The sequence below is a fragment of the Orbicella franksi genome, chromosome 7, assembly GCF_964199315.1.
Source record: "Orbicella franksi chromosome 7, jaOrbFran1.1, whole genome shotgun sequence".
Lineage (NCBI taxonomy): Eukaryota > Metazoa > Cnidaria > Anthozoa > Scleractinia > Merulinidae > Orbicella > Orbicella franksi.
In genome coordinates this window covers 10478526-10500895 of record NC_138151.1, presented here as the reverse complement: position 1 = coordinate 10500895, position 22370 = coordinate 10478526, and the positions used below count along the sequence as shown (strand labels likewise).

The window sequence follows — 22370 nt, the reverse complement described above, 5'->3', positions numbered from 1 at the left end:
GTTTCTTTCCAGTTTAATTACATTTAAATAATCTTAAGCTTATTTTGAAGTACAAGCAATAAGTGCAAAACAGTTTTACACTTGGCAGAGTTTTCTTGCCGCATTTTGGCTGGTCTGCTTACTTACCCCTCCCGAGAAAGTAAGAACCCGCCAGACGGGTGCGGGTAAACACGCGCTTTGTTTGAAAAATGGTGCGTTACACCCGCTGGAAATTGGGTTAAAAAATTGCCTCAAATTAGCTCAATAACAGACCTGTTTCATGGCATCCAGGTACAGGGGAAATGGCAACAAGCTGCGACGGAAATCTGCAAAAGATTCGGTTGGAGAGGAACGCGAGATTTCAAATTCTTTGGACTTTGCCACGGACGGCGATGAAATCGACAGTGATTTGCCCGTTCCTAACTTTTCGTTTACAGTCGCATCTGTCGTTGTTTCCTGTGTCTCTGTACTATGTTATTTTAATTCATGCAAGGGTGGTTTTGTCTTCGATGATTCCGAAGCAATTGTGGGTAACAAGGACTTGAATCCCGACATCCCGCTTGGAAAATTATTTCTTCATGACTTCTGGGGTACGAACGTCAGTTCAAATACAAGCCACAAGAGCTATCGACCTCTCACAATATTGACATTTCGATTCAATTATTGGTTGGCAGGAGGACTTAAACCCTGGGGATTTCATCTTCTCAATGTCATGCTTCACGCTGCGGTGTCAATTCTGTGTCTGAAACTTTTTTCTATCCTTGTCGGTGGCAGAAATAAAATCACATTTTATTATGATACCGCACCAACAAGAACTCAATTTTCCGCGCCCAAGGCGAGTTTTGTTTGCGCCGTTCTGTTTGCAGCTCATCCAATTCACACAGAAAGCGTAAGTATAAATATTTCTTGAATTCTTTTAACGGTTAATTTTATTTCCTTGACCTTGGCGTGGGAAAGTTTGGTAATTTTGACAGCTGATGACTTATTTATGCTATTTTCTCCGGTGTCGAGTATTTTGCTGGCAGGTTTACTGAATTTGACTACCCAACGTTTAAATTTTTCATAGTTTCAAAGTTGGTTCATTACAGTACTTTCTTCCATGTAAAGTTGACGTTTTTCAAGTACACTAGTCTTTTCAACCAGACTAATTTCAATGTGAACTCCAACTTAATTTATTATTCTAGTAAATTATTATTTTTTGCAGTTACTTGTTCATAAAATCTCTTTGGTGAATATCAGTAGCTTGTCAATATTGATAGTTTGCACCCAATCCCCAGATATTTAAATTCCAAACATGAGGGTGGCTTGGGTTTTTTTTTTATGAGCTGTAACATGTTTTTCAACACAAACACATAATATTTTTCATGGCTATTAGCCTTCTTGTGGTTGATTTAATCATATTCAGTAACAATTTCTCACAAAATTGAAATCAAAAATTTTCATGAGCTATGACTGTGTGGCCATGAGGCAATTAGTTATGCAAATAATGAAATCACTGTTTTTATTTGTTATAAAACATGACTATGCCCTCCCCTCTCCTCCTCTCCCCCTCTCCAATTTATTTATCTAGATCTGACAAAAGTGAAAAGAAAATAGACCTTCCCTGCATTCCAGCAAACAATGGCATGGAGTCAAGGTCAGGGTGGACATAAATACAGCAAATGTATGGAAATGTCCACCCCAACCTCACTCTGGTGCTATTGTTTGTACGTACTGAAGTGGAATGCCGGAAAGGTCTATTCTTTGCTAATATCCTCCAACATATACTTGCTAATGTTATTGAATGCAAGAGAACACTTTGTGGCTTCCAAATATTGTTCACACAATTATTATTGTATGACTGTGTAAATTACTTCATTGTGATTGACTGAGGGCAGGCCAGTAATAATTATTTTATATCATTAATTTTTAGTTTGAACTGCAGTGCAAATTAACACGTGTTTGTTTTAACTTTTTTAGTCAGATAATACATGTAAATGAGTAATCATAAATGAAAACTCACAAGCAATTTGAAAATTCTTTCAAATTGCATTTGCCTTAAGGCTGTAGGCTTGCAATTTTGAGAGAACTTTCAAATGTCACTCAGAGTGTAAATTGTTAATTGGAATCACATTTACACAATTACCTATACTAATCACATTTATACGATTGCCTATACTCATCAAAGGACACGTACTAACCTGAAACAATGAGACAACCACCAGTCAACAAAATAATCAAAATGATCAAAATGAAACCACTGAACAGTGGAAATGGAAAAAACCCCACCAGATTTCTGTCACAAGGTTGCCATAGAAATATGGAGTCACATGACTTAACAAACTACAAGTGACACCTCCAAATTTCCCCTGATTAATTGTTAGGTAAAGGCCTGAAGTTCTTCTTGGAGAATACTGTACAAAATAAGGTAATTTTGAGATTAGCATGGGCACTGACACTTTGTGTCCTTGCCCAGCATGACTATTATACTTCATATCCTATTTTAATTGTCTTCTTAGGTTTCAGGTTTGGTTGGTAGAGCCGATCTTTTGGGTGCACTCTTTTTTATTCTCTCATTTATGTGTTATGTAAGATGCTGTGATATTGGTGAGTATTTCTTCTACTTTATTAGCTATGTTAAGTTTAATAAACTGTAGATAAAGTCTGCTTATGAGCCAAGTGGCCCATCAGGCCAGAGCTTTATAATCCCAGTTTCTGCAGCATGATTTGACTAGGAATATTTCTACTCCCCCTTGGATGGAATGCTAGTCCATCACAGGGTTACCCCCAGCATTAAGTTCGCCGGTACCTATTTATACACCTGGGCGGAGAGAGGCACTGTGAGAGTGAAGTGTCTTGCCCAAGAACACAACATAATGTCCCTGGCAAGGGCTCGAACCTGGGCTGCTCTGTCTGGAGTTGGGCGCACTAACCCTTGGCCACTGCGCCTACCTGTAAGTTTAGTTGTGCTTACTTTTAGCTTCAAGAACAGCCATTGCATTACTTACTGTTCTGTACACCATGTCAAGGACGTTTAAACTACATGTAGTTTGTCTTGTAGAACTTTGTACGTATCATTTAAATGTGTGTTGAAAATTAATGGAATGGGATTTTTCTTACCAGTATGGTGTTAATAAATACTTTCTAGTTCCATTGATTCCTTGCAAGCAGAATTTCACAGAATGCATTTTGAATTTAGTGTTTTCCTTAAAGCTTATTTGTTTTGGCTATGGTCAGTTTCAGTCTTAACTGCTGCTGCTGAATAAAACTGGGATAAACATGGGCAGGGGTAAATTAATAGCAGTGTTTGTTATAGACTTGTGTAACTTAGAGATTCCAGTTTCAAATGAGAATTTGGTGAGGTCTCTAGCTCTATAACAGCAAGGTTTTCAGTTTTTCATTCATCAGCTCATGTAAATGTACCTCTGTAAGACAATGCAAAAGCCTGCATGAAAATTTTTGGCATGAAAATTTCTTATGAGTCAGAATAATTATTTTGTTTTGTGCTATGTTTAGATTATGATGAGGTTAGACCTCCTGTTAAGTTGCCATGGAAACCTCTCATATTAAGCATGGTACTCTGCTGTATAGCGATGCTTTGTAAGGAACAAGGGATAACTGTTCTGGTAAATGTTCATTCTCTACTGATATTGATTAGCTTAGTGTGTGGTCTGAAAACCTGGCATTCGGCATCTTAAATAAACTAATGCAAATGGATTGTATGTGTTTGGTGGTAGAGATCTATAACATAGTCCTCATTATGTGTTTAAGCCAAAACATAATTATAATTACATGTACAACATTTTGTTACCTAAAAAATTGGCATAATTGAAGGGGTGAGTGCAAAACCATGCTAAGTGACGATTTGGGTGAAAAAAAAAATTTTCGCGAAAGGGCTTGAATTTTTGCATGCGGTCTTCAATGCAATAGAAAAACGTGGTCCTGTATTTTTGTCGCTGGTTTTTGCTTCGTTTATAAAGACGCCGCTAGGAAAACCGAGTGGTTTTTCTGCATACGCAATATCTCGAAAACGAAGCGAAGCTTAGCGGAAAAACTACGGGACATTGTTAAACATACCTACACAAAACTGTATGGGAAATTTGGAGCGTTTTCGACAAAGTTCACTTTTGATTAAAATACCTAGCGCCCTTTTCCCGCCGAGGTCTTCAAATAAACGAAGCCGGACCTTTGTTATGATAAACAGAGCCGACCCTTTGTTATAATAGCCAAGCCAAGCCTTTGTTATAAGTCGAAGTCTCGCCTCGGTTTATTATAACAAAGGATCGGCCCGCCGCGACCGCAAGGACTTTGATTTTACTTAGAAACCAGCAAAATGTCAATTTCACGCAACTTATATAAGCTCAAATTTATTGATTTCAGGTCAAAAGTGGTTAAAACGTTGACTCATGTTAACGCGCGACGGCAAGGATGTTGATTTCTCTTAGAGAGCAGCAAAATGTCAATTTCACGCAACGTAAAAGCTCAAAAATGTCGATTTCAGCTCTAAATAGGTCAAAATGCTGATTTCACGTTAACGCGTGACGGCAAGGATGTTGATTTCACTTAGAAAACAACAAAATGTTAATTTCACGCAGCGTATAAGCTCAAAAATGTTGATTTCAGCTCTAAATAGGTCAAAATGCTGATTTCACGGTAGCGCTTGACGGCAAGGATGTTGATTTCACTTAGAGAGCAGCAAAATGTCAATTTCACGCAACGTAAAAGCTCAAAAATGTCGATTTCAGGTCAAAAAAGGTTTAAATGTTGATTTCATGTTAACCTGTGACGGAAAGGTTGTTGATTTCACTTAGAAAACAGCAAAATGTTGATTTCACGCAACGTATAAGCTCAAAAGTGTCGATTTCAGCTCTAAATAGGTCAAAATGCTGATTTCACGTTAACGCGTGACGGCAAGGATGTTGATTTCACTTAGAAAACAGCAAAATGTTAATTTCACGCAGCGTATAAGCTCAAAAATGTTGATTTCAGCTCTAAATAGGTCAAAATGCTGATTTCACGGTAGCGCTTGACGGCAAGGATGTTGATTTCACTTAGAAAACAGCAAAATGTTGATTTAACGCAGCGTATAAGCTCAAAAATGTCGATTTCAGCTCTAAATAGGTCAAAATGCTGATTTCACGGTAGCGCTTGACGGCAAGGATGTTGATTTCACTTAGAAAACAGCAAAATGTTGATTTAACGCAGCGTATAAGCTCAAAAATGTCGATTTCAGCTCTAAATAGGTCAAAATGCTGATTTCACGTTAACGCGTGACGGCAAGGATGTTGATTTCACTTAGAAAACAGCAAAATGTTAATTTCACGCAACGTATAAGCTCAAAAATGTTGATTTCAGGTTTAAATAGGTAAAATATGGCGGCCGGAAAATAGTGTTAACATCTGGAACTTACTTTGGTTATCTAGGACAATGACTATCTGCACTGAACAAATAAACATCAAATAAGCACTTTTCCAAATACAGCAACGTCTTAAAGGGCTAAAAATCACGAGATAATACATATTTTTCGACAAACGCGATCGTAGCTTTATGTCACGCACCGCCTAACAGTTTAACAAATTAACCCTTCTGCGCAACGTACGGGTCTCCATACATCTGCATGTCCGCTGATCCCAGAAGTTCAAAACACTACAAATCATGCCGATATGAAATAAAATCAAAGCAACCTGGATCACAGATCTATGTTACAATCGATCGCTACGTGTTGGCCATTATTATCTTTAAATGAAAAAAGCCGAAACAGTCTAGTTACCAGTTCGAGAAACGCGAGCAGAACGTGATCGCAATGCATGCCGGGAAGGCTCTTTACACCTCGTGCGCGGGAAAACATGGCGGTCGATACAAGACAAATTTTATCACTCAAAAACCAGTTCTCGCTTTCCAAACTTTGACACTAGCAACGCTTGGCAAATGGGCCACAACTCACGAGAGGGTATTTTTCTTGGGCAAGAACTGCTCTTGGACTTTGCTGCCTGGCTCGATCTGACTTCGAACGCCGATAACACGATTACGGTATATCAGCTACCTTCGAAGTTTCAGAACACATTTTGATTCTTTAAAACGTGCTGATGACTTACGGGTTTATCGAGGCTTTATGATGCCTCTCAACCACCAGGCAGGCACACAAGGTACTTTAACACAATGCTTAAGATATTAGTTGACAGAGCTCTAATGCAGCACATCTCTTTTTAGTTCGATGGTATTTCGTTTGCCGCTCGATCGATTCACGTGTTGTGCTCACGTCACAATAGCCGATGTAAACAATCTGTTCCCAGATTTCCGCTCTATATATGCTGTGAGATTTGATTTTGACTTCATACACTATAAACAGTCTGCCTGTTTGCTGTTCAACAAATAAACTCCTAAAGACATGGCTGGGAAAAGCCAAGTATTTTTGCATACGTTATAACTCGAAAACGAAGCAAAATCCAGCGACAAAAATACAGGGCCGCGTTTTTCTATTACATTGAAGACCACATGCAAAAATTCAAGCCCTTTCGCGAAAATTTTTTTTTTCACCCAAATCGTCACTTAGCATGGTTTTGCACTCACCCCTTCAATTATCAGGGATATCATGTTAAAGTTACATGTAACCTTAACTCTAGAACAAATTTTAGTATCAATTGATTAACTTGTTGTATCTTGTTAGTCTACCATACCTCTTGTGGTTGGGGGTAACAGAATGGGTTAGATTTGGAATTTGTTTTGTCACAGCCATAGCATACATTTATAAACAAATGTCTTGCCAAAGTAGAATGAAGGGTTTCTCTCATTAACCAAGATTTTACTTCTTTTTAAATTTACTTTTAGTTGAGCAAATCTGAGAATAAAATTGTATTTAAGTGTAGTAATATCATAAGTATTAGACTAGAGTACCTCAGTTGTTCAATCCAGTGACTCTCTCCTTCTACCTTGCAGGGAATCTGTTGTGTGTATGATGTCATAGTAGTCTGTGAAATTGATCCACTGTTGCTGTTAAGAAAAATCTTTACAAAAGAGAGCAAGAATGGAGGTTTAAAAGTATGTTGCTCCAGATGTGCTCACATCAATTGCATGTAAAAACCCGTGGCCAGGAGCTTATGTGCCTAATGCAATGTTTACTCAGTCTCAGTAGGCTTGCAATGTGTGAAAAGGGCTTCAGCTACATAACTCTCTGCACGCATTGCTTACCTTTGATTCTATAATCCATAAGCAGCTAGTATCATAGGACTGTAATGTGTGAAAAGGGCTTCAGTTGCATAACTCTCTGCATGCATTGCTTACCTATGGTTCTATAATCAGTAAGCAACTAGTATCATAGAACTGCAATGTGTGAAAACGGCATCAGCTACGTAACTCTCTGCATGCATTGCTTACTTATGATTCTGTAATCAGTAAGCAGCTAGTATCATAGGTCTGCAATGTGTGAAAAGGGCTTCAGCCACATAACTCTCTGTACTCATTGCTTGCCTATGATTCTATAATCAATAAGCAGCTAGTATCATAAGTCTGTATATTCCTCTGCACGCATTGCTTGCCTATAATTCTGACCAGTAACTGGCTAGAATCATAGGTCTGCAATGTGAGAAAAGAGCTTCAGCTACATAACTCTCTGCACGCATTGCTTGCCTATGATTCTATAATCAGTAACTGACTAGCATCACAGGCCTGTAATGTGTGAAAAGGGCTACAGCTATAAAGCTCTCTACACGCATTGCTTGCCTTTAATTCTAACCAGCAACTGACTCATACTTAAGGCTTGCAATGTGAGAAAAAGAGAACAACTACATAGCTCTCTATGCGCATGTATTTGCCCCCTGAGCATCCCATAATAGCTATTTGAAACAATAGAATTCAAAATGGTCGCCATATCGCCGAAAAGGCCAATTTTTGCTTGCCTGTTATTCTAAACAGTAACTCACTAGCATCACGTGTGAAAAGGAAAACGGTTACATAGCTCTCTGCATGCCTTGCGTACCTGGAAAATAATTATAGTAATCAGTAAGCAACTAGTATCATAAGCCTCATCATTCCATTATTTATTATTATTATTATTATTATTAACATTTTTTCTATTTTATTAATTTTTATTGATTGACGTTGTTTACAAAAATTATGATAGAGAAAAAAACGGCTGTATATAATAAATTACATAGGTTTTTCTATACTAAATGTAACACTAGAGTAGAGAAAAAGACACTAACTTGATAGTATTCGTATATCGTTTTAGTCGGTACTGGATAAACACAATATCATTCCATTATGGGACGTGTACCGTCCTGTTCTAGAGTAGCAGTAGTACTCGTGTGAGGTCAGGACAAATGGCAACCTTATGAGTTGTCCTACTGGAAAAATAATTATTGTGAGTTATTTTTGAAATCCTATCAGTTATATGCTTTGTGTTGTTGCAGCAGAAAGAAGAGCCACCTCTGTGGATAAAGCCTCTCATTCGTCGGCAAGTAGTTCTGTTTATCACTGGCATTGTTCTTCTGTTTGGTCGTTGGCATGTCATGGGCTCCTCAACTCCAGTATTTCAAGTGGTCGATAATCCTGCATCATTTGAGAAGTCTCTTATTATGAGGGTAAGCGGTGCTCAGCTCACATAAACAAGTTTCAAAAACTGTTTCATTTTCCCCTATCAATCGTAGCAGAGGCCAAATTCTCAGAAAATACCTAACCTTTGAAAAACAAACCGCCCCACCTGAACGCACTGTGTTTATGCGGTAGCTCATAAATTGTGTGGTCAGACAGAACTTAAAATCAGCCTGTACAGTATTTAAACAGTACCACCTGAAACTATTGCTCAGAAGCAAATGAGAAGTCTGATTGGTTCCCTCAACGGTCCAAATTTTGCATTACCGTCAAGGTGGGCTGCTCACCAATTAATTTCAGTGAATTGGTTAGTCAAAACATTAAACGAATGAACGCCCCTATCTTTTAGTAAAAATACACATTCCTTAACTTTTGGTGGACAGCATCAGTTGAACGTTCATGAAAGCGACCTGAAAAACGAAAGAAAATTCTTACCTTTGTCGTGTGTTTTTACCGAGAATGGTCGCTGGGATTAAATTTACCAGCAGAGTTTTCAAAGAGCCATCACTATACATACTCTGTTTAACCAGCTTGTTCGGTCCGTATTGGGGAATGTTGGCCTCTTCTCTCATTTCTCTTTTTGCAAGATTATCAGAGTTTATCGGGACCTCGCCTGCAGGTGGGTCCAGAAACTTGCAAGAAAGAAAGCTCTCCACCAAGAGCGTGTTTAAAACATGAAATGGTGAACTGACGAAATGACACTACGAGTAAGAATCAATGTGGGATACAGGTGTCTGAAAGGGTTAACCCTTACAATTATTGAGTGCTAACCACTGTCGAGGCACTGATATTTAAGCTAACCTGAGCGCTGTTTAGGTAAACCACAGTGCCATTCGTCATTTCGCCATTCCTTGTTTTAAACATGCCCCTCACCAATATTAACACACTGATGAGTTAACTTTGTGTAAGTTGTATTTGCTTCTCTTCAAAGGTCATCAACTATAACTACCTATACGCCATCAATGCCTGGCTTCTAATCGTTCCACAGTGGCTTTGTTTTGATTGGTCCATGGGATGCGTGCCGTTAATCAAATCGTTCTTTGACCTGCGCATGCTCTGTGTTGCTGGTGTGTGGACAGTCTTGCTCGCACTTCTCGCTTACTGCGTGTGCGGAAAAAGTTTACAAATAAAACGGTATGGTTTAATTGTGATCATTTTGAGGTTTATTGTTGCCAGAAAGGTTGCTCACTATTTTAGTCCATAAGTAAATCTGGGTTTAGAGCGTCTTCATTTGAGTGTCGTTAAACTGAAACCAACGTAATCACTTTGACCAATCGCAAAGGACATAAACAATCCAATGAACCAATCATAACTCAAAGATAAGATACCTGTAGCTGACGCGAACGCGGGAAAACGTGTGTGAGTGAGCCACGATTCGTTTTGTTCGCGCCTTTTCTTAAACCAGTCGTTTAAAGGCTGATTTTCACTAGCGCATAACCACTGAAACATAAGGAGAAGCCGACATACGCAGATGTAGTAGGCTGTTGATAATTAGCACCTTTTGTTAGGAAAATGTTTAGCAAAAGGCGCTAATTATCAACATCTGACTACCTCTGGGTTTGCCGGCTTATGCTTTAGACTGCGAGCTGCCTCTCGTTTCCTCGAAAACCGTGGGAAAGACAACAACAACAACAACAACAATCTTTATTTCGTTCCCAGAAAAATTTTACAATAAAAATAAATACATGCAATGTGAAAAAATAACAATGAAAAACAGAGCACAGCCACGTAGAAATAGCTAAGGCTAATCGAGCTAAGTGGCTGGGTCAAGCGGAAAAATATTGCAATAAAGTTACAGAATATATGAAAAAAAAAAAAAAAAACAGGACACGATTTCATTCACACACACACAGACAAAGACACACATACAGAGAACGAAAAAGAAAAAAATAAATGTGCACACAAAAAAATGAAAGCCAAACGGATTCAACTCTCCCTCTAAAATTGTTGTTGGCAATAATGTAATTACTGATTCCAAGGCTATTGCTTCAGCTTTTAATAACTATTTTTCAGAAATTGGCAGAAAGTTAGCAGAAGAGATTCCTCAAGTTGATATCGATCCCCTAGACTTTCTTGGGTCCTCGCAGGCAAACAGCTTTATGCTTTTCCCTGTTTCTGCAGTGGAGATACAGAATGAAATTACTAGCCTAAACTCATCCAAGGCTTCTGGTCCTTTTAGCATTCCTGTATGCCTGCTAAAGCTATTAAAAACCTGCATATCATTTCCCTTGGAATTTATCTGTAATCTTTCCGTTAGTAGTGGCTGTGTGCCTGCCAAAGTGGTAGTGCATACTGCGAGCAGTCTCTTTTCCTCGAAAATCCGCGGGGAAGAACGCAAAACAAGTAACCGCGCGAGCGTGATTGTGAGCGTGACGCACGAGCGGCGATGACGCGAACGTGACTGTGAGCGTGACGTGTGAGCGGCGAGCGGTGATGCCGCGAGCGTCGTAGCGCGTAGACGAGCGAAAAGAGAAGCCCGCGTCATCGCCGCTCGCGCGTCACGCTCACAATCACGCTCGCGCGGTTACTTGTTTTGCGTTCTTCCCCGCGGATTTTCGAGGAAAGGAGACTGCTCGCAGTATGCACTACCACTTTGGCATAACTGTAGCTCGTCCAGCCATTTTAGGGCTTCAATAAAAACGCTGCTAGTCCATCTTCCTAAAGCACAATTCTTCAAGATAACTTGCTCGCATTTTTTGTTTTGTTTTAGGATCTTGACCATGGGCCTCGCCTTAGTTGTTGTTCCGTTCCTTCCAGCATCGAATATCTTCTTCACTGTTGGTTTTGTTGTGGCAGAAAGAGTGCTGTATCTCTCCAGTATCGGGTCTTGTATCATCACTGTACTCGGGTTTATTTTACTGAGCAAAAAGCGCTTGGGAAAGAAGGTGAGCGATATTCTTATTGGCCAAAAGTTTCCTTCTATTTTGCAAGTTCGTCTTTTGCTGAGATTAATGGGCCGCAAAAGTAGCTCTCCCCGCCATGGCGACTCCGATCCGTCGTTCGTTCTTATCGCTAATTTTTACTAATCTGTTAAATGTAAGAGTTAATGTAACTGGTAACTTTCTGAAATGCCAATGTGTTTTTTTCTGTTCCTTTAGGTATTAGGATTCGGTATCGGTTTGCTTATAGCTTTGTACATGGCTCGAACAATACAGGTAAGAAACGAGAAATGACGGACCTTGCCGACACTATCGGTCGACATGTCGGCAGGTAGTCAGTCAATATGTCAACCGAAACTCGGCGTACATGTCGAGTGCATCGGTTGCCTTTCGACCGACACGCATGTCAGCCGATACTCGGTCGACAAGCGGCCGATACTTAAACGACACGTGGCCTATATTCTACCGTCACTTGGTCGGCTCAGTTGTTACTGAGTTCTATTTTCTCTATTCAAATATTAAATTATTTTCTCTATTCGAATTGCCCTCGTTTACGTTGCGTCCCAGCACCGGCTAGAGTTGGCCGATACTCGGCCCACAGATGCCTTAAATACACAAGATCCTAAACGAGAAACATTTTTAACAGTTCATCAAAACTGTCAACCTGCTCCCTTCTTTTTCACAGACGACTTTCGTTTAAAGTGAACTAAAACTAATATTTTACATATGTTTGTTTTTTCTTTAGAGATCATCTGAATGGATAGATGAAGACACTCTATTCACTTCCGGGATGTTCGTTTGTCCGCTCAATGCTAAGGTAACGGGAACATCTAACCTTTGATACAAATTACGTCATAGATCCGCTGTTAATGACTCAAAGGTTTGTTGCGTCTACGTAGGTACTAGGTAATGATAGTAACGAAGAAATTTGATTGTGGGTTTTGATGAACTCGTATGATGGCGTTCGCCATGGTAAGGAAGTTTTGCTCTAAGTTTGGAGGGTCGGCTTTTTTTCGAAGGAAGCAGGTTGCTAATTGTGGTAACTGTGCCGCAGATAATGATGTATAAGCTACAGCTGGGCTGTTTTCTCACAATATAAATGAAGAGAATTAATGTTCAAGCGCGAGTTTGTGAATAGAACAGGTGGAACAATACACAAATCAGTTATAATTGCAATTGCTTTCACTTTAACAGGTTCATTACAACATTGGTAAAGTACGAGGTGAAAAGGGACAAGTAGAAGTTGCCGAGAAATTTTATAGAGAAGCAATCAGGTACACATGTGTTAAGTATAGCAATATAATATACGTTCATTTATTTGGATCCTATGGATTAGTTTGGAGTCTACGTCCAGTTTTTGTAGCATGAAAATTGTTTGCACAGACACTGAATACCAGTACGGCTATCGCTGAATATCACCCCATTTGTCCCAGGTAACAATTCGCTGGCAGCAATTTATAATATATCGGTGGAGAGAGATACCATGAGTCGAGTAAAGTGTCTTGAACAACGACTCTGGTCATGGCTTCAACCTGGCTTTTCAGACCCGACCATGTCTTAGACTACTAGTTTTTTAGAATGTTTGTCTATTCTTAATGTGTTTCTTTGTTTTTCTTCTGTATTGAGCAGGTTAAATCCAACATATGACCAAGCTTTGAATAATCTTGGAAACCTCATAAAGGTAGAGTTTGAATCTTATTTCATAGAGCGGTTTTCATTTGAGTGTCGTAAAACCAAAACCAAAGGAATCACTCTATCCAATCACAAAGGACGCAGACAATGCAGTGAACCAATCAAAACTCGAACTAATTACATGTAGCTGACGCAAAACCCGGGAAAACGCGGGCGAACGAGTCACGATTGGTTTTGGTTTTGCTTCTGATTGGATGAAAAAATGGCGCGAGTTTTTAAAGCCAATCGTGTTGCGTAGTTGATGTGAAACCAGTTCCTTTTCGACACGCAAATGAAAACCGCTCTAACTGCTACTGATCCTAGACGTCTGTTAAAATGGCTTTTTTTATGCCGTTTCACGCACCGTTGGTTTCAGCAGCGGATTCAAAGAAAGCGATCACATGATGACAAATATCTCTCGGCGCGGATGGCCAAAGTTTGCAGCACGGCTGTTGCAAATTTCTCAAAAGTACCAAGTTCGAGGAAAACTCTTATCCATGCGATGGATTTTCCCTCTGTCGACCTCTTCTCTGTAACACATCTTGGATCGTATCTTGCTAGAAAGTGCGAAACTCAACAAACTTGCAAGCAAACTGTGAAGCACTTCCCCGACGGCAGAGATTCACTCATCACACGATCATGAAATTCGTCATCACGTGATCACTTTTGTTTGAGTCCGTAAATGAAACCAACGGTGCGTGCAGTGGCCTGAAAGAAAGCCATTTCAACAGAAGTCTGGGATCAATAGTATATTATTTTCATTGCCTTTTGGCCTTCGAGGAGAAGGGGAAGCGTGTGCAACCCTTTGGCCGCCATATTTAAAAATAATTCTGTTTGTCTATCTGTCTGTCTCCGTCTGTCCGACAGTCTGTCTGTCTATCTGTCTGTCTGTCTGTCCGACAGTCTGTCTGTCTGCCTGTCTTTCTGCCTGTCTGCCTCTCTGTCTGTCCGTCTGTTTGTCTGCGATAACGCAGTTGCTTCTTTCTCGAGAACTTTCTTTGCGCACGTGATATTTCTGATTGGACAAAATCCATCGTGAATTGTTCCTGTACTTATATGAAGATGTGTGTGTGTTTCTAATTGGAAGAAGTCCGTCGGATAAGTCCGTCTGGTGTACATTTACGAGAATTGTTTTTTTTTCCACGACTGCGTTGTGTTGTAGTTGAAGTCAATCAGTAGACATAAGTTGTTTGTTCAATTGATAGGACAATGGAAGATATAAAGAAGCAGAGGTACTTTTAGAAAGAGCCGTGGAAATAAGGTATGTTAATTATTGCTAAGTTCCTAGGACTCCATACTCTGTTTCTGGTCACCTGACCGTTCGTCTCGGTTACCTCCACGAAACAGAAAGACCGCGATGACCTGGGTGAAGGCCGACAGGTTTTACAAACGCTTAAAATTTTCTGACTGGCCTTGTAGTCTGTAGTTTCTTTACATGATTTTAGCGAGGCTTAAGTGAAAGAGCTTAGGTTTTCTTTCTTTCTTTTAAAAAGATAACGTCATTTGGATCATTGTGACTGTTATATCGTTAATATTTTAACTGATGATGTTTTGTGAACAGTAATACATTTGCCGCTGGCTGGATGAACTTAGGAACTGTCAAGGCTGCACTCCATAAAAGTGACGTGAGTAGAAAAACAAATCAACTGATTGTAATGACGTGATCATGCAGTAAGCTTTTGCGTGACCTTTATGGTATTCGCTACCGTGACCTATTATATTAAAGAAGACTTATCGTAGCTGCTGCTGTGACTTTTATTGCTCCTGACTTGACTTAAAGTTCTTAGCGTGACTTATTATTGTACCTCTAAGCGTGAACTTTTGCCATGACTTGTCGTGTTTCCAATTCTCCTAGAGTGACTAATTGCTGCTCCTAGCTCCTCCAGTAGTTCCTAGCGTGGTGCATTATAGCTCCTGTACAGTGGCCATAGTAACTCCTATCGCATTGTATTGTAGATGTAGATCCTAGTGTGACTTATTTCAGCGCAGCCAATCTGCCCCCGACGTGACATGTTGTAGCTGCAAGCGTCAGTTATCGCAGCGTTCTGTGCGACTTAGTATGGCTCTTAGTGTGACCGATTACTTAAAACAACCGACTTTTGCAACGCACTTTGTCCTCACTGATCATTTTTTTGTTAGGAAGCGGAAAAATGCTACATCAACGCCATACAACACAGACGAGTATACCCAGACGCTTTCTTCAACCTTGGAAATCTGGTAAGAACTCGTTGACCTCGTTCACTAATAAAAACAATAAACAGGATACTCAAGTCATGTTAACGACTTTCCTTTCAGTACATTGACCAACGGAGACACAAAGAAGCCATTGCAGCGTTTAAAGCAGCTGTCAATTTAAAGAACGATCACGTGGGAGCATGGATGAATCATGCGCTGCTTCTTGAAAAGTCAGGTACGCGTTTAAGAAGAATTTTTCTCAAGGCTTTTACGAAGCTGGCTGTTACAGAAACAGAAACGGTGGTAGAATCGAAGCGCAAATATGTAATCAATTGCAAAGTGCTGCAAAACATGTTGGGAACGCTGAGCGCGAGAAAACATGTAATTAGTGACAAGCGCGGGAAAGTTTCACCCGCGCAAAACGCAGGAAATGCAAGCGCAAGAAAATATTTACAGCGGTTAAATGGAAAAACTCAACGCCATCACCGGTTTTCCTGGTCTGGAAGTTTGTAAGAGTCTGAAGCGAAAATTTGCAAGACTTGTTTGAAAATTTGACACGTTACCGATAAGCGGTAATTTTGGCGGGAACGATGACGCTGTGGAGGTGACAAGCCCACCTCGTTCCCAGGGTCTCTTTTCTTGCCCAAGAATAACAGACATCATGGGAAAGAGGCTGGTGGTAAGTCCTTTCGCACGGGAAAAGAGGCACCGGAAAAGACGTAACTGAAGGGAAACCTAAGGACAGTTGCTTGAGCAACCATGTTTGGTTTGGGTTTTGACAAAACGTTTCAAATTAGCATTGTTCAATTGTGGACTTCATTTGCTGAGGGACACGCCCCTTTCGAAAGATACGAAACTGCTAAGTTTCTTAATGCGAGTTGCTCTCGTATGTTTGAACAAATTTTGTTCTCTGTTGTTTTTTCTTGTTGTTTGTTCTTTTATTGACAAAGTGCGAAGTCCTTGATCGTCTTTATTTTTACTACTAGGTGACAGAGATGAAGCGATTGCTGTGCTCATGGCAGCCAAGAAGTACATCCCGGATGAATCCTCACTATACTTCAACCTCGGTAACATGCTTGGACAGAAGGAAGAATTCCAGGTGCGCAGGTTTTGATGGAATTTATATATATATTATATCTCACGAAGTTTCCTCAGTTAGTTTCTTTTACCGAGTTTAGTGGAAGAGGCTTCACTTTTATCATTTGATTTATTTGTCGCAAAAGAATAACCACCTTTGAATATAAAAAATTCTTTGTTTTGCAGGAAGCTGAAAATCATTTCTTAATTGCGTTGGAATTAAACCCTAACTCTGCAGAAATTCATGGAAATCTGGGTAAGAACACCGTCCTTAACCTCGATTACAGTTGTATATTCGGGCTTAGGCAAAGTGTGAAAATCTACTTCTCAGACTCATGGATTTTGACGATTTTATTTCTCCGTTTACTGCTTAGTTTTTGTCTTTCGATTGAGAAGATATATCGAACACTCGAGACGGTTAGTGTTTCATCGGCTATCCAAACACCCCGAATTTCGTCAAAAAGACTCCGCTGCGCGTTGTATTTTCAACTTTCGGAGTTTGGATTTTCCGTTGAAACACTGTCTGTCGTGCTTGATATATTACTTCTTAATTTCTCAATTGTTCTGTTTGTTTAACAGGGGTGCTATATCATAGATGGGGTAAACACGACCAAGCTTCAAAATACTATAAGAAGGCGCTAAAACTGGATCCTCAGAGCGAAAACGTTTACGACAACCTAGAGAAACTCAAAAGAACGAAACGGCTGTTAGGCAACGGAAAACCCAAAGGAAAATAACGGCAACAGGAAAATCCTTTACCACGTTGTATAGTTTGTACGCGTTTGAACGAATTTACCGTAACTTTTTACAAAATTTGTTTCGCAAAGATAGCAGTTATTTCGGCGGTCACGTAACTTTTGTACCCAATGTCACGCAATGCTTCATTGTTGGGCACAGGACTTGCGTGACGAATTAGTTACTGCCGCGAGAGGGAGTTATTTTGCTCAGTATTTTAAATTTCTTAGCATGAAATGCTGTTTTATTTAAATGTTTTGTCAAATAAAACGAGATGAGCAGTTAAGTTGATAGTCTTGCATTGTTTAATTAATGAATTATTCATGATGCTATTAGCCAACAAGAACACTCCTCTCCCTGGTAAGGAAGTCCGTTTTTTGGGATGTCACGAAAAGTGGAGCGTTGCGTGACATCCCAAAAAACGGTTGCGGAGGAGATTACGGTAAGGTGAATGAGTTTAGAAACCCAGGGCGCTTTCTATTCAGCTAAAAATTCCGACAATTTCAAAACATGGACGAATGGTATGAAAATTTCCCGAGAAAGGGCGCTTTCCATTCGACCAATGATTCCGAAATTTTCGAAACGGGGACAAATGGTTCGGAAATTTCCAGGGAAAAGTTCCAGAAAATCCGGAAATTGTTGAATTTCCGAAAAGAGAACCATTCAACCGAAAATTCTGGGAGAAGTGTTAAATGCAACGGAAAGAAATTTCCAAAATCTCGGTGTACTTCGGTTGTGTTCTTTTCCGGAAATTTTGAAAAATGCCGTTCTATTCGTCAGTGGAAATTTCCGAAAATTGAAAGCAAAATTTTCAAAGCATGGAAATAGCTTGCAAGAGAGGCAGGTTAGCGGGGCAAATCTGCCTTTCCTGTAGGCTAAATGGAAAAGGGCCTTACATGTTTTTCAGCAAATTTGAAGCACATTAGAAAATGTTTCTTAATTTACACTTCGTCTCGGGAAACATCAAGACTTTTTGGGACACAAAACTAACTGTTTCCCAAGGGATCACTTGTTTTTCATTAAAAGTGTATAATATATTAGCCTTATATTCATGCTTTATGCGTCCACTTGCTACCACCCCCGCCCCCCGGGCATGTTCCCAGGGATTGGACATTTTTTTTCTTACTCGGCGGCCTATTCCCTGCACCCATGCACGAAAAAGAAGACAATTCCCAGGCCCCGGGACTCCTATCTGCCTCAACTATGTCTGTTTATACATGTAAAAAACATGGCGGCAATTTTGGTTGTTCAGTTTTTCATGCGTTGGTCCTGTTTTTCTGACAATGAATCTCGTCATAACCTTGTCAAAGTAGCCTTGGATCGACCCCGGACCGCTCGATCCGGAGTCGAGCGCACTTACCATGGACCCTTTTCTCGAAAGCCCCGGAAACTTTTCGGGCCCGAAAGAACCGTTTTTAGTTCATCTGTATCTAAAAACGGAGAGGTGTATACGCCTGAAACTACTTGTACGAAGAGAACTTCTGTTCATATTAAGAATATGTGACTAAAACAGCTCTGTAATCGTAAGGTTTGAGATTTTGCTATGGCTTTCCGGGTGCGAAAACTTTTCGGGACCTTCGAGAAACAGGCCCCATATGGCCACCGTGTTTCCCATGTGAGGCGACTCAAATGATTAAGTTGATTCTGAAGTCGAATCTAATGGCGTCAAACTTAATTTAATTTGAGGTAAAATATAATTTATATTATGTATCTGCAGTATTATGTATGATTATTATATATCTTGTGTTTGTAGCCGATATAAAACGAGCTCTGATTGGCAAATTCTAAGGCATTATTCTCCCGTAATGCCCACGATTCGATTATGGGAACGTAAAAGCAAAGCAAAAAGCCATACAATAAACAAGTTATTAACGTCGAACGTCCGAACTTTACGGGAAAATCTCAAACCTCGGCCTTGCCTTGCCTCGGCCTTACCTCGCCGAGGTCTCGGTTTGAGATTTTGCCCATGATTGATGAAGACCTCGCGCTCGATTAATAGGTAGTTATGAGTCCAAGTCGAATTTGTGCCGTTCTATTATACTTAATATGAGGTTCGGCGCATGTAAAACTCGGTGTTTAAACTGGGCTTAATGCTGGCTCACCCTCCAGTTCCTCCTATAAGTGTCGCTTCTCGGTATTAGCCTTAACAATTCGTGGCCTCTGGAACGAGATTGGTCAAGTCCAGCTGGGCAAATGCACACAGTCCAAGAACTGGAGTTGAAAAGGGAATTAAAAACGACCCCAAGCTGTTAATCGACAGCATTAAGCACAGCATCATGCGTTTTATACGGATCAATGAGCCACTGGCTACATGTGATCCGGGTAATGATCAATTTGGGTCTTGAATCACAAATTATGTAAAATCTTTGCATTAGGTAGTATGCGTTTTTTCATGTTCTATGACCTGCTACCGCCATTCGCACCTTCTGTCTAGACCGTCGATGCTTCAACTGGGACCAATAACTTTATGGCGCTGTTCTGGGTCTTTCTTTTGCGCCTTGGGTCCTTCCGCTTCGAAATGCTCGAGATTAGCAAATTTAACGTTGGGAATACTTATATCGTTTCTGGATTTCGATCTTGACTAATATTCCTAATTAGATGTGGTGCAACAACAGGCTTCTTAGCATCTTCCACGCTTTGAGGATTTTTTTCTCTCGCTTTATTTTGCTTGCCACTATCAGCATGGATTGTTGCATTGGTTGCCACGATGAAAAATGGTTGTTGCAACTTTAAGCCATTTAAGGAGCTGCTGCATTTATCAACTGGGGAGCAGACGACGACTTCTTCAATATGGCTTCACTTGGTGTTCTATTAGCAGAGTCTAAAACCAGCGGGAGATTGCAGGATCTTGATAGTGCTACACGCGGAGAAGGTTTTTCCACGTTGTCCAGCTTTGCCGACCCAAACAGATCCCTTTGCCTGGGAAATGGAACGGCAGGAACTGTTGGCTGGATTGTTTGAGGCTTCTTTATGTATAAAAGCTCGCGAATAGCATTCCTGAAATGGCTGTCTCTATAACAATAAAGCAGAGGATTAAATAGAGAGTTCAACTGCGTCACTGCCTCTGTGAGCCGGTAAGCGAGATATCCAGGCAAGCCTGGAACAGCGCTTCGCAAAATGGCACAAAGAGGAAATAGGATAAAGGAGAATATTGCTACAGCAGTTAGCAAGCCAGTCGTCTTGGCAACTTTGGATTCAAGCTTCACATTCACGAGAACGGCGACTCCAGCTTTGCGGATTTGGTCTATTTTATGTTGGCGCATTCCGAGATATACCTTACGATAAAAATATGTTATGAGTATCAAAAGGGTTACTACCACACAAGTCCACATCATAAACAAGCCTATCACAATTTTACGATCCCCACCGGTTACGATGGTTATAAAGATTGGAAGCGCTGCGAGGAGAGCTGAGAGCCAGGCGGCTATCGCCAGTTTTTTGAGGCGGCCATTTGTGATGGTAAACTTGTAGTCCATCCATTTTTGTATCGCAACGTACCTCTCCCAAGCAATAATCGTCAAGTGATTTAAGGTAGCCAGGAAGGCAAACAGCATTAAGTTAGGATTCACCAAGAGTAACATGCATGTATGATCAAACGAAACTTGACGCGCTACTAAGAAATTAACAGTGACAGATAACGGCATTACTATAGCACCAATTAGAAGATCTGTAACAGCCAGGCTTGATAACATAATTCTTGAGGGCCTTTGTAGCTCTTTCTTTTGCTTTATGGCTACGATCACCATCGCGTTCAAAAGAATGGTAGGGGGTGAAGCAATGAGTATGAAAACGGCTATAATCCATGGAAAAGTGGAGGTATTTGAGTCCCACGTTAGGTCAGGTGCGTACTGGCAATAAAGTGTTGCGTTGGAAGAGCTGATGGTTGCTTTGGTGTTGTTTAGGTGCATGTTGCTATGGTATGAAGAATGAATCTCTTTTGGAGACCTGAAGTGGCCGTAAAATTACCCGCCGCCTCTGTCGCTTAAGGAACAAAGAATCTTCAGTTTTGAAGTCGCTCTGTGCCTTTAATCCTATAATGTACAAGGTTATAGCACGTATGAGTATTTTTCTGCAAGTATACTTATGCCGCCATCCGACTAGCTGAGCTGTCGCACACTTATCAACCATTAGTGTTTGGTGGCTGTGGAAACACTCGCCTGTCAGTTTGTGTTGCCACAGCATTTCTCGTTCTCCGGAACTTCCTCTCGTGTTTCAATAACTCGATAGAGATATGCGCGGTACATGTTTTCTATTTCTTAAATAATAACTATGAAACGCAATTCAAGGCGTCATGTCATTATTATGACGTTGCCTTAAGTTCAAAAATACGCTCAGAAAACTTGCAGTTGAGGTCAACATTGGAGACCGTTTGATTTGAGTTTTGAATGACAGGAGCGTTGGTGACTGTGAAAGTTTCTGTCTTCTGTGATTGGTGATTCTCAAAATCAATTTGATATAGTGTCGGAGAAACTTTGTAGCTTCGATACAGTTGGCCGTGTGCTGTAGTGGGCTATGTTACTAAATTATAAAAATGAAATTACAATGTCATACAATGGTGCCGAGGTTTGTCCTGTTTTCAATAGCTGTTTCGTTCATTAAAAGTTGTTCGTTTCGCTCATGTAAGTTCATTAAGGTCGAGGAATAAGACACATGCTCATCAAAGCTTACCACATCAGCATGAGATTTAATCATTTTCAGGTCACTTGCCAGCAAACAAATGCACATCTCCTGGTCATTTTGAACGCCTGGAAGACTCAAATGCTCCTGAAATTCAGCCTTTAAGTTGGCCATAGTACTAATTCGAACATTCGAAGTCAACTCCTCTTCAATTTAGCGAAACACCTAATATTAATGGTCGTGTAAAAGCTACAAAATCATCAATATTCGGGCTGGCACGATGCACGCATTGAGTAGTAGGCTCGCACTGACTGCACGGTTACTATTCCAATATGGCGTCGAGCTCGGTTGCTACTCCAACATGGCGTCGGAGTCGGGCGCTCTCGTTCGGGCTGACTAATTACGAACAGTGTCTACACCTGAGTGAGTGGGTGAGTGACACATTTGCATATCGAAGTCCCCGCAACAAACACGTTTCTACGCTTCGCGTATCCACGAGTTTAAAAATTGCTTGTTTGTGTGAAAGTTATTTGCGGTAATATTTACAAATAGCGCAAATTTTGAAATTCTACCGTCACAGAAGTATATGTCACAGTTTGGCCATTGGTTTTATCAGCTTCTCTAGACCCTGTTATTTGGATGCATGTCCCTGAAGCCCCAGAACGAGTT

At 40.4% G+C, this 22370-nt stretch overlaps 2 protein-coding genes across 3 annotated transcripts; one reads left to right on the top strand and one right to left on the bottom strand.

Moving 5' to 3' along the window:
* Window positions 1-166: 166 nt before the first annotated feature.
* On the top strand, window positions 167-17370 carry LOC145493401 (protein O-mannosyl-transferase TMTC4-like). 2 transcript variants are annotated; one of them, XM_081472868.1, is made up of 18 exons: window positions 167-868; window positions 2478-2565; window positions 3475-3584; window positions 6895-6996; window positions 8370-8537; window positions 9479-9681; window positions 11258-11432; window positions 11646-11702; window positions 12172-12243; window positions 12621-12700; window positions 13056-13107; window positions 14303-14358; window positions 14659-14722; window positions 15237-15314; window positions 15393-15507; window positions 16259-16371; window positions 16536-16605; window positions 16929-17370. In XM_081472868.1, exons 1-18 carry the CDS (start codon window positions 260-262, stop codon window positions 17084-17086), a joined length of 2370 nt encoding a protein of 789 aa, XP_081328994.1. In that variant the 5' UTR covers window positions 167-259; the 3' UTR covers window positions 17087-17370. The 2 variants fall into 2 exon arrangements, with proteins under 2 accessions (XP_081328994.1, XP_081328993.1); XM_081472867.1 differs by having other exon boundaries at window positions 8367-8537.
* Window positions 17371-19759: 2389 nt separating this feature from the next.
* LOC145493768 (trace amine-associated receptor 1-like) lies at window positions 19760-21183 on the bottom strand. Its single transcript, XM_081473224.1, has one exon. The coding sequence runs from the start codon at window positions 20990-20992 to the stop codon at window positions 19823-19825; it is 1170 nt and encodes a 389-aa protein (XP_081329350.1). The 5' UTR covers window positions 20993-21183; the 3' UTR covers window positions 19760-19822.
* Window positions 21184-22370: the final 1187 nt, after the last annotated feature.